The sequence below is a fragment of the Apis mellifera genome, linkage group LG7 (genome assembly GCF_003254395.2).
Source record: "Apis mellifera strain DH4 linkage group LG7, Amel_HAv3.1, whole genome shotgun sequence".
NCBI classification, from domain to species: domain Eukaryota; kingdom Metazoa; phylum Arthropoda; class Insecta; order Hymenoptera; family Apidae; genus Apis; species Apis mellifera.
Window position 1 is genome coordinate 900,703 of NC_037644.1, and position 13,831 is coordinate 914,533.

Genomic DNA, 13,831 nt, shown 5'->3' on the forward strand with positions numbered 1-13,831 from the left:
TCATAGAAAACATTTCTTGCGACATATAAAACATTAGATTCTATTGAACCCAACAAATTTCTTAATACTTATCAAAATATGTAAGATTTGATTTCAAAATTATGTCAATTTACAGGCAATTTCAAATAAACATTTTTAAGTAACAAATATTACTTTGGATATCGAAACAAACAAAGTTCGACGAACTTCATTCAATTCATTCAAAGTTAAAAAATAATTAACTTCAACATTTTTCGCTATCTTTTAGCGAAATTTTAAATAATGAAAAAAAAAAACATTAATGAATAAGTTAAATCGTTGCTTGGATTGTCAAGCAATTATTCTTTTCATCAATATACATTAAATCGATAGATCAGATTATTATGCTCGTTTCTAAAAAAAAGACTCAATTTCTCACTTATAATCGAAAACAACATTTTCAGGATTATTCAATTTTTTCAATTATCAGCAAAATGTTGTAAATTTGCATAAAACTTCTTTTATAAGAACACATGTCGTGCATGTTTCGTACCACGTGATTTTCAATATTACGTAGTTCGATTGTTTACGAGAAATTCTGCGCTCTTAATATTCCCTCGGCTTTAATTTAATTTTGCTTCGTACGCAAGAAACGATCGCAAATTGATGGCGCCTTCGTTCTATCGCATCACACATTTTCAAGTTATAATGTATGCGTGTATACATACATCAATATTCATTATATTCATCGTTTATTAAACGATATATCTCTTCTTTTTCTTTTTTTTTTTTTTCTTATTTATTTTTCACCTGTCTTATAATTTTTTTTGTCAATTTAAAAATACAGAAATCGAGTGTCGGTGTAATTTTCAACGCCTTGGATAAAATCATTATCATAATAATTGCTGACAATAATGCTGTTGATATAATACCAAACAATAGTTCATTAACAAACAATTACGTAGTTGTTATAAGATATTATAAGATATATAGAAGAAATGTTTGAACAACATAAAATGATCGGTAATTTTTTTTTCTTTTTTTTTCTTCTTCTTTACTTCGATCTTCATACTGTACACAAAGTCAGTTGCGTAGAATATTTATAGCTACTTTATATGGTCTTGAGGTACACGTGAAAAGGAAAAATTGCGATTGTCCTTAAATTATGATAAATTATATCATGTTTATATCTTCGAAAAGACATAAACATTTTTTTGTACACGATGTATATAAATAAGAAATCTTATTGAACTTTATTCTGATATTTTACTATGGATGTGAATAGTAAATTATTAGAATTTATTAAATTTTTTTGTATCATTCAACATATCGATACGATTGAATCAATTTATTGAATAAAAGTTTTATCGTCGTTATATATGTATATTCGAATAAACAAGACAGATAAAAATATACTTTAGATAGCTGAAAATAAATTTTCAAAACTATTATAGTTATGAATGAATTTAAATTACATTCGATCTTTTTTATTTCACTTGTAAGATAATTCGTGAGATAGTTCAAAATAGAATCACAAATTTACAATATCAATTCTGTAAAAGAATAATTGGCTACGATCCAATTTCAATCTCATTTCTCTTTCAGAAAACCGAAATGACTTTTACTGAAATAGTATTATAAGAAATCTAAATTTAGCAGTTTCCAGAATAAATAATCCCAATTCTTAGCTTTGATTTCGCAATCTCAAATTACCTCCTTTCAATTCTACACTTTTCATTATCATTTCTTCAACAAGATCTATCTTCTAGTAGAATCTTAGTGCTCTTAGCATAATTTTTAATCTGATGGAAGGTTGAAAATCGTAGCAGTATAAGTTCGATTAGTATAGTTATATTAATTTAGATTACTAAGTTACATTAATTATTACAAATCCAATTCAATATTCAACGAAATATGATAACATAAAAATATATACGAAGAAATTATTTCGAGAAATTTCATATTTGGAGTATCAATTTCTAAATATAAATGTCTCAAAATAATTTCTATGCATGACTTATACTATATAACGTAAAGCGGTAAAATTATCTAATCGTTTCTGTTTTCGAATATAAATCGAAAATATTTATAAGAAATGAAAATATCCTCTTCCTATCCTATCTTTCGGTTTTACAAACGTAAACAATAAATCTTCTTTTTCGAAACAAAGTTACAAAGTGAGCGTAATCGTATTTAAATTTAGTCGCGTCTAACGAGAATGATTCATTACATATCCTGATTGTGGAATACCTCTTCGTGAGAACGGAAATAGTGTCGAAGGTGTGATTTGTTTAAAAATGAAAATGCGAATTTACAGTTAAATGCAATTGTGCGAAGGAAACGTAGACGTTCTTCTACTTTTTTTTTTTTTTTTTTTAACCAGATGACTCGATTTTTGCCAGCACGTCTCATCGAGATACGTGTTTATAAAATGAATGCCATATGTTGCTGCTGTAAAATACAGAGGCGCATTTTTCACGCCTCCTTTCTACGAGTATGAAGAAGATGAGTTTCGTTACATCACGGTGTAGCTCAAGTTACAACGGTTATTACAATCATCACTTTAATAAACCGAATACGCTTAATGGCCATTCCAATAATATAAAGAGTAATCTTTCAATTTTATTTTATTATATTATAAAATATTCCAGAAGAGGTTTAGATTTGAAATTAGAAATGGTGAGAATTACAATTTTCTAAAATGTTTTTTTTTCGAATAAAAAAATTTATAAACGGATAATTTAGAATTATTAAAAGTTAGAGTTAGTTTACTTAGTTTACATTTCATAATCAAATTTTAATTTGATTCAAGATTTTTCTTAAATCATTTAAATTAACTTTTAAATTAATATCATATTGCTGATGCTAATATTAGAATTTAATATTCTAATATATATTATAGTTATATAAACTTATTAATTATTCTTTAATTTTATTCGTTTCTTTTGTATAATCCACATTAATCTAAAAAAACGAATATACAACGCATATGGAGTGCAAATGTTTTTTTCAATGTATTAATTCATCTTTATTAATTCAAACACTTGTATGATTATTATTAGAATATTAAATTAGCTGTAATTAAAAACACATCGTATATTTCTACGAATTTTTAAAATTATTTTCTACAATAATAATGACTCAAAATCCACCATTATAGCATGATATTAGTTTAAAAAAATAATTTATTACTTATAACTTATCAAAATTTCCATTTCAATTTTTGAATAAATTTTATTTTTTTTTTTTATTTATCGTATCATTTGATCGTTCACAAAAATATTTTTTAAATTTTTTCACTACCACATTTTTCAATCAATAATGTACAGTAGATAAAGTACGACAAGATATTTTAATTTTAAAATATTTCTAACAAGGGCAATATGAAAATTCACTTTCTAACTACTGTATATACATACATATTCACTATTATACTACGTTTAAATATAATGTTAGAATATTTTGCATTATACGATGCAATTTCGTTATTGATATCTTTTTTAAAAATTTTTATTTATATGTATGTTATTTATATAACTATATACATATAAATATAAGTGCAATCGAGATATTGATAAATGACTAAGTGTTTTAAAAAATAGTATCTTGACCTAGATAACATTTCAGATACGAAAAATCAATATTATTGTTTGTACTCAACATTTTTTCCTCTTTTTTTCTTTCTTTTTTTTTTTTATTTGAAATTTCAATAAAAGTTTCAAATTTCGTTTAACTTATGTATTTTTATACAAATATATATACGAATAATTTAAGTAATGTTTTCAGAAGCAAGAGAAACAATAGAGACAAGAAAGACAAGTAATCAGCTCATTCAATTCAATTTTTCACTATGAAATACTCAATTTTCTTTCAATCTTAATTGTCGATTCCGTGGATTTCGTAAAGTTGACTCAATATTTAATTTAACAATTTTTTCCACTGTATGATGTGAGAATTTGAACGCACACGTTGTATAGAATAATTCGTTTGGATTCGGAAATTACCGGTCGAATTCCCAGGACGTGTGTCTCAATATTTACTTTCGTAATATTGTCTTCAACTTGTCTTGTCTTGCTATTTAGATATAAACATACTCGAATAAAAAAGTTTTACGATAAAAATTAAAAATTCAATATTTTTGAGATTACTACATAATTAAAATTTCTTCCTTAGAATTGAAAACTATTGTTTTCCTTTTAATGTCCGTACTTTGAATAAGAAATAAATTGGTTATTAATATTAAATTATTAAATTTATATATTCAAGCGGTATATCGTATATATCTACCAGTGCAGTAGTACGAGGTGAACGAGTACAATACTCTGAGAGATAAGTAGCTACATTCTATATTTCATAACAGTAACAAGATACTGTACTAGAGAAAATACTTGGAGTATAGAAATCGTAAAAAAAAAAAAAAAATCAATATAAAATTCTAAGAATAATAAATAATAATAATAAAGTATAACATTTGAAATATAGTATTAAATATCTCGAATTTTCTATTTTCTAACTTTCACAAAATTCGTTTAGAATGTATAATCGAGATAAATAATACATATTTTATTACTGTTATTTTTAATAAAAAAGTTAGAAAAATTGTATTAGTTTGCGAGCAAGCGATTTACAAAACGATTTACTTATCGTAGGAAATAAATATTTTAAGTACGTGTGCTTTTATTGAAATATTGAAAATGATATTATTTTCTTTACTGCCTGTTATTTTGTAGGCCAACTAAATTAACGGAACCGAACATTGTAATAAAACACGAGGATAAAATAAAATTAAATCTCTAGGCATTATTAGTCTTACTCCTCGCGTCTTACAATAATATAATTATCTTTTATTTTTTAACAATGATGCTTAAACTTGGAAAGAATAATTAAATTTTAATTTTAATTTTGGATAATTTAAAGGATTAAAGAAAATTAATATAGATATAATAATGCACGAATATTTAAATTTTACATGTACAAAATCTTTGTTTGCTTCTATATGATAAAAATCATGAAAATCTTACGTGTGCGTCAAGATACCGGATAATAAAAGGCATTGATTACGAGTAAATATTTAAAATATAGTTAGCAGGCACATTACCAGACACGTGATCCATAGGCTTCTCCAATCCGTGCATCGTATAGGCCCAGCGATTATTGTCCACTGGTGCAATAAGAAACATTCTCAGCACGCAAAAGCGGAATAGCAATGTTCGCGGTTAGATACGTTTATTTCCGTTTTATCGACACATCCAATTACGAATTTTCCTATTAATTTCGACGCGCACACGTTGAGTTGAGACGAGATTGATCAAACAGAAGGAGAAGATTTTCCTTCTGATAGAAATTTCAAATAAATTAGACCGGTTTCGTTAATGAACTCGTTAGTCTTGGAATAGATACTCTAGTTGGAGTATCTGCTCGTACAGGTGCATTCACCTTTGGTTCAATTCACGGCAAAGTGGGAAAAATATTTCGCGGATACGTTTATGAAAACTGGCTGCTGAGGACAAGCCGAGGAGCGTATCCAAGTTGGACTGAAGACGACTGAACACGAGCACCGCGTTTACGGACTACAGAATTCTCTCTATCCTCTCTCTCTTTTCTATTCAACCCCCTCTCTTGCGCTCGCTTATTTACCGAAGCTCCTACACATTCTCGTAATATTCTATCTTTATCGCTCGCGCTTAACACGAACGAACGATCCTCAGTTGTTTCTGACGCTCTTGCAATGTATTTTCTGGAGCTCGTTTCTTCGAAAGTTACGGTCTATGTATCTTACTTGAAATGTTCTATACACGCTATATATCTATGTATTTACAGGGTGTTTTGTTCTTTCTTTTTTTTTTTTTTTCATCGCAAAACGTTCCCTATCCTTAGTGATAAAAGTTAGTGTTTCTTCTCAAGCGAATATATATATATATATATATATATATATATATATATATATTCGTTGCAGCTGTATACACATTAATAAAAAGATTGCACGTATATTTATTATTATATTGATACATCCTTCTCGTACGAATTATTATATAAAATGATATTTTACTTTAATACTTGGCGCGTAATAATGTGAGAGATTATTTTATATGTTGTATAACTGCTTAACTACAACACGTTTATACTTCCATATACTTCCAGCCCGTGCTTCTTTTTTGCTTTTCTCATACTGCGTTCCATGCACTTTGGCTGTCTCACTCTCACCTTCTCTGGCATCCCGCATACTTCTTTTTCAACTATATACCGTATATCTCTCTTCACTTTATCAGCTTTCACGAAATATATCTTCTATTCTCTGGCAATGTACATAACTGGTGTATCTCTCTCAGTTTTTCGATCAAATGCACATATATCTCTCTCTCTCTCTCTCTTTCTTTTTCTCTCGCTCACTTTAGCACACGCACACATATAATATTCCGTATACTTGTCATACTTGTGTCTCTTTTCCATTTATTCACTTGCATACCTCTGTATCTCTCTTATGCACTGCGCACAAGGTAGCTCCCCACCACTTTTACACTTGAGCTCTCCCCCACCTGCCTCTATTCCCATCTCGCTCAACCGCGATCCCTATCCCTTTCCCACTTATGCTATCTTACGTTGTAGAACGAATTTCCCGTCTTTGTTTTACCAGCGGCAACGATTCCTCGCATTCTACGCGCTTACTCGCGTACTTGCTCGCTTCGTTCGTGGGACCCCACTATCAGGATAGGGTCACCTTATTCGGTCGAAGAAAAAAACTTCTATCACTCGGTGAGCACGTGCTCGTCCCGTCCCCCCACCCCTCGTTCCCCGCTGCATGTCAGCTCCCTAAGCGTGTTCCAGGTTATCGCTGCCGATTCTTCGTCGCATGATTTTCTTGTTTATTAAACGGAAGGATTTAGAAATGCGTATTTCATATATTTTCCAGAAAAATGCTAATTAATTTCCTAGATTTTTCTCTTTTTATAATAATTCACAAATACTTTTTGTCCATTAATCGAGAGCACAGACGATCGATATTTACTTTTACTTCGATGAAATTGGAGCAAGTTTGCACGTGGTTATTATATTAATTGCCTTAAAAATAAGCTTAGATAACGCGTTACGATCGGATAATTTGAAAATGTAATTATTTATTGATTTTCTTCGAGGGATAATTACGATGAATTGTATTTGTCAATTTGTAGTTTTAATTTAGTTGGAAATATTTTTATTTCATTTATTATAATGAATCTTTTTAGAAGTTTACGTATGAAAAGAGTATTTCAAGTATCTGCTTGATCTGTTTGAAAATTGTTTATATATATTATTATTCATTGCGATTAGATCATCTCATCACAATTCATAACCAGTAATAAATATATTCATATATTTTCAAACATTATTATAAAATAATGTTTTATTAGAAATATTTTAATTACTCTTACTTTTTAAAATATATAATTTTGTTAAGAAAAAAAAGTTTCTAAATTAAAAATAGGATTATTATTTGTAGCATTCAAATTATGGATTTTTATAAATTTCCAACTTATACAACAAGTGTATTAAAAATGATTGCAGGATAATTTTATATAGAAAATGGTTAATTCTCGAACGAATTACATGACGATAAGAGATTATTCTACATATGAGAACAATTAAAAATTGTACAATAATATCATTTATATCATTGTTTAAGAAAAAATTACAATAATCAAGAAATTTGAAAATTTGGAAATTAATATTTGAATGAAAAAAAATATTTTATTCTATCAGTTCCCCATTTTCACATTTTCACATACTATAAATAATTCACTCATATGCAATTAGAAATCCGTCACTTTCACTTAAACAATTTTCGAATTTAATTTAAACGAAAACTTGAAACGAGAGAAATTTATTCTCTTTTTCGATTTATTTTTATACGTAAAATCATCCCTTCCACGACTGTACCACGATTTTTGATATACTCTATATATATCAAATGTAACGTAAGAATAATCCAAGGATTATTCAACAGGCAGCTTAGGGATGCTGAAGAAACTCAGAAAATTTTAGGTTACTATACCTTTTGTCAAAAGACCCTTTCTATTCGTAAGCATATCCCCTTGTTGTATTGTAATAGAAATTTATGGCACCCTCCTCAAGTCTCTCAGTACTTTTCCACTGCTTTCACTATGGTATTTCCGTCCTGCGCAGTACTGATATTTACACGAAGGAACAAAATGGGAGTAGAGAAATGCGCAAACGCCATTAATAAATCGATGTTGTGTGACCGATCAGAACCGATAAATAATTTTAATCAATGTCTTGACTTTTCTTATGTCAGAGAAATAAAGCTATTCGTTTAATAGTGGCTCAAAGAATCAAAATTTAGAGGATAAGTATTTCAAAAGTTTACATTTTTTTAAATAAATTTTTTTGTCGACAACTTTTTGTCAATATATGAAATAGAATACATACATTGAATAGCATTAGTTTTGTAAAATTCGATGTTATCATAATAAATGTTCGTGTTTTTGTGATTTCAACTATAGTATATTGATTGAAGTCATAATATACTAAAAGACTATAGTTAGATGTACATATTTTCAGAATTCTTTGACAGTTGGGTTTAGAATGAATAAATGATATATACACAATGAAACAAAATGTTATTCATTTTCTCAAGTAACTCAAATTAAGAATGAGAATTGTGTCACTAGCTCAATGTATCTAATGGGCACAGTTATAAATAAGAGGGTGTTAAGTCAATTGGAACTTAACTATGGTTATCACTAACTTGATCAATTGAATCCTTTGTACAAAGGATACGATAATAATTTAATTAAGAAGATCGACAAATTTATGAAATTATTAGTTAGAAAGACTTATTATTTTATTTAATAACTTTTAAACAATTAAATTAAATATTTCTCTTAGTATATTTAATTCTCAATTAAAATAGTGCTAGTGAAAATATTTAAAATTTAAATATTATAATGATTAGAATTTGATATATCGATAGATTTTTAAATAATTATTTGCAAAGTTATTGTAAATATCGATTTATGAATTTTCGTTGATATTTCTTCGTTTTTCGAGATCTCATTGAAATATGCAAATTGAAGAAAATAAAATTAGAAAATAAAAAGAATCAATACAAAATATCACGAAATTTTGTTTAGAGAATTAAATTTACATTTATGCGAGATTTATGAATGAAATTTGATGTTAAACATATACTTTTCTTCGTCACATGTAATACAAAATCAAATATTACTGTGTAATTCGAAGAAAAACTTGTTATCTAAGTTATGGAATTTAAATTTCATTCAATTGTAATTATAACTTCAATTGTAAAAATATTTCTAATTAAAAAATATTTTATCTCATTAAAAAAAGGTAAGTTTAAACAGAAAGATATGACAAAATGTAATAAATTGTGCCATGAATTAATTTATTATACATTTACTTATTATTATATTAATTTGAAAAATATATTTAATCAGTGTAATTAATTTTTATCATTTTCTTTTCATGAAAGTTTTCAATATTTGATACAATGTAAAATTTTGAAGTGTTAGCAATGGGTTTAACACGAATTATATCAGTTCAAACACGTGTTAAGAAGTTTAAATATATTTTAAAAAAAAAAGAAAAATGTCAAAAAAGTTGTGTAATCCAAATAATCCAATAGCAAGTAAATCTTAAAATTAAAAAAATTAAAGATTTACTATATTTAGATTAACGATTATTATATCAATATTTAATAAATATTGATGTAATAATTAAATTTGTATACATAGCAGTAAATTATGATATATATGTTATATTATTTTCAAAATTATAAAAGAGTAAAATTATTAAAAGTAAAAAATTGCAAAAATATTAAAAAAAATATAAAAATTCGATACATCGAATTTTTTAATTGCTGATATTTAATATAGAAATCTTATTCTTCATTTAAATTTTGTATATCTTACATATAGTAACCTATATATAATAATTGTAGGAAAATTACAGTGCTATCAAGATTGTTCATTGAAAAATTGCAAAGCTATGGATTATGTGACTTCTCTTATCGATATGAAATTTTCCACTTCTTCAATATGTTTCAAGATAATAAGAAAATGTATAGAAAATTTTTGTTATTAGAAAAAATCAAATTAATTTTTGTTTTTTGAATTTCAATTTAGAAAAAATTCAATAATATATAAAAAATATTATTAATATCGAAATGAGTTTATTTCAATTTTTGTATCTTGTACTTGTCAATGATATTTTTTGGAAAACCAAAAATTTGTGTTAAATATGTCATTTTAATTCTGAGATTATTTAATTTTGCAAAAAATTCAATTTTGTGTTTAAAATATCAAATATTATCAAAATATTGTCAATAAATGATATAATAATAATGGTAATATTTGATATTCAATAACAAAAAAATTTCTTATTAACAACTTTAATGTTTTTAATATTATATTAAAATTTTTGACCTTTTATATAGTTTTGACGTCAAGACTTTTTCATCAAATGCTCAATGCCAGAGTATTGATTTAGAAAAAGTGCAGATGTTATGCTTTACTAGTTATAATCATATTTCTCATTCATGCAAAATGTTTTTTTTTTTTTTTCTTATTTAAAATGTTAATGATTGCATCGAATGATATTTTAAAATAATAAAAAATAATTCAAGTGATTAAATGTTATTGATAGTGTTGTTTTTTATCAATATTTACAATGTAAATCAGTTGTTTGTAAATATATAAGATATACATTATTTTTAAATATTTGATTTCTGCATGTTATTATTGAACTGAGAAAAATATATTATATTGATGTATTAAACAATATATTTATTCAGTATATTAACAAGAATAATAATTCCAGAAAATATTTAAGATATCATTCCCTATTATTTTAATAATTTTTGATTTAATAATTCTTTGTTTTGACATATTACAATACTATTAATAGTTTTATTACTATTAATTATTAAACCTATCAAACGTATTGTATGCATATAAGGAAAGTTTATTGATACAGATATATATATGTATATACTTGGCTGTATGTAGAGGTTATACACATATGTGTAACACACATTAAACAGTAAGTATTTTTGAAATTACATAACATTATAAAATTAAATTCAAAAATGGTAGACTTTGCCATATAAACATGACTTGTAAGTTCTCAATTTCCCCCACTTATTGCTCTCAATTATTCAGTACAATGTCTACGCCAATGCTGTTGCTTACCTAAATACGATTTCTTGAAACGTTCGACTCGCAAGTTTTCATACAGGAAGGTGAACACATCCACGCCCATTTTTTCACTCGAAAATATTAGATAGTTGGGCTGCTGGAGCCCTGAGCCAATAGCCTCAACTTTTTATAAGATTCAAAAGCAACGGCGGAACTAGTTTCTCTTTGTAGGATCGATAATGCCTTTCGGACGCGAAAAACTCGAGAATTTACAGTCACTGTTTATAACTCAATTTGAAAAGATAGACCGATTGAAAATTCAAGAAAATTGACAAGTGATCAATTGATTAAAAATTAATTGATAATTAACGATTAGAGTCAATTTCGAAAAAAGCAAACGAGCAAACCGTAAACTGGATTAAAATACTTCCTGTACGATCGACTATCCGAATTCGACTCTCCCTATGGAACACTCCTCTCTTTCCCCTCCAAAACAGTTTTCTGGAGAGCGCATGCGCTTGCCCCTATAGAAGCGCACAATGTCTGCGCCCATGCGTACCAACAATAAAACGATGATACTCTAGAGACAATGACTTATGTTTCTTCGTTTCTTCAATAATAATAAATTGCATGCAAACTTGAAATAGAATTGAATTAATGATGATATTAAGATCGAAATTTCAAATTTTCAAATATATTGTTATAGGTTTGAATAGATTGGAAAAAAGATTTTGCAATTATATTAGTATAATATTAGAATTGTATACATATTTGAAATTTAATGTAAGTTAGATTTTTCGAAAATGAAAAATTCATTAATTAATTCACTAATCAATTCAGTTTTATATATCACACGAATTTAATCTTTCGAAATTAAAATTGTTAAAAAATGATTAATTGCAAGTTAAGATTTTACGTAACTCAGAAAGCATGAGTTTGTTTCATGCGATTTGATCCGGTTCAAATCCATCACTACTTGCGACATATTGCGATTTGTTTATTGTTAATTGATAATTGCCATTCATTTTGCCACTATTCAATCTTTAAGAATTTCAAATGTTGTTTATATATATATATAGTTTATTAATAAACTTATTTCTAACGTGTTAAAACAATTTAGAGAAAGTTCTTTAATGATTCTCCGTTTCAATTTAATAAATTTTTTTTCATATTTAATAGATAATTCAAAATTTCTAAAATATGAGAATTTATTGTTCAAAATAAAAATTTCTACATTCTCTATAATATAATTTCATTGCACTTAAAAAAAAAAAAAAATACATGATATAAATTAATATTCAATAAAATTACGAATTTCTGATATTCAAATTTCTTTTCACATAAATAAAAATTATAAAAGTTATACCAGTTTGTAATTAAATTATATAATAAAAATCTAATTTCTGTTTTTTCTTCACAAGTAAAGGAATATTTTCGTACATTCTACGATATTTTATTCGAGTTTTTGCGAATTTCTTCGATAATGATCATAACGTTAAAGATATTATTTTGTTTTTCGAGCGAACAATATCACGCAACCCAGAAAGAATACGTAATTTAGATGAAAACGAACATGATTAATCTATCTATCCCGCTCACACTTCCATATTGTCATGAAAGCGAATAAAAACCGAACGATAGGGAAGGGAACGGTAAAACCAGCAATAGTTTCCCCCTCCCCCCCCCCTTAAGTGGGGGAAATGAGACCAGGCTCTGTAGGAAGATCGTACAGAATGGTTATCCGTCACGCGTATATCACGTGCTCGTTCGACCGGCCGGCATGCGGCATCTTTACCGTTTCTTTCTACCTTTATAGAATAGGATTTCTTTTGTGCTGAAATTGTATTTTTTTCTTTTTTACAAAAAAATAATATCTTAAAATAATAAATTGTTTTAATCTATAAATATTATTTAATTTTTGATTTTTGGAAACTCGTTAATTTGATAAAATTTTGAGTTAATTATTAATTGAAATTTATAATTGGTATTTTGAAATTAACTTTGATCATAGAGCAATCTTGGATCTTTCATCATCGCAAGAATTCAAGAAATTCAAATTTATTTTGCTAATAGTGGAATAGTTTTGTTAATAATTTTACCTTTACTTGTGAATTGATTCAATATTTTCTTTGTTGAATTTAGTGGAATTTATTGGAATTAAAAGTGAAAATTGACAAAATTTTTGTAAAGATCAAAACGGATGAAAAGTCAGGTGAAGACGATGAGTCAATCAAATAATTTAAACATGAATGACGGTACTTGACAAGTATTGGAAAAGTTTCTTTTATCAATGTTATACATTGTAAAGTATATTAGTGTAGCCAAGGTCATATGATTACGAACAATGTCACAACGAAGAGAATTTTTAGATCAAGTTTAAAAAAAACTTCAATGAATATAATCACGATTAGTCAATCGAAAAAATTGTTATGTCATAAGACACTATTTCTTTACAGGAGACGCGTGACAAATTTTACAAATAATTTCCAATTGTTTTATTATTGCTCATCAACTACAATATGAACTATTGCATTATCACGATAGTTATATTTCCTATTCTTTTTATTTTAACATTTTATAAAATTAGAACAAAATTGAATAAAGAATAAAAAGGACAAGTTTATTCTTGAATAATATTATTTAAATTTTGCAGATTTTTTTTCTTCAAGTAAATAAGAAGATAGATGGAAAAATAGAAACAAAATATTGTAATAATATTCTTT

The 13,831-nt window shown here is 26.6% G+C and overlaps 1 protein-coding gene across 7 annotated transcripts in view; it reads right to left on the reverse strand.

Annotated features, from left to right (window-relative positions):
* Positions 1 to 13,831, reverse strand: part of LOC408953 (peroxidase) — a 31,433-nt gene that overhangs the window by 14,828 nt on the left and 2,774 nt on the right. The window contains exon 1 of one of the 7 annotated variants that reach the window (XM_026441869.1): positions 11,163 to 11,574. The exons of 2 other annotated variants lie outside the window; for them this stretch is intronic. In XM_026441869.1, the coding sequence (XP_026297654.1) occupies positions 11,163 to 11,232 (70 nt within the window). In that variant the 5' untranslated portion in view covers positions 11,233 to 11,574. Of the gene's footprint in view, positions 1 to 5,056; positions 5,729 to 6,424; positions 6,622 to 7,987; positions 8,037 to 11,162; positions 11,575 to 13,831 lie in introns of those variants that run through there. 4 more of the 7 variants (XM_026441871.1, XM_026441873.1, XM_026441870.1 and 1 more) reach the window with 4 other exon arrangements.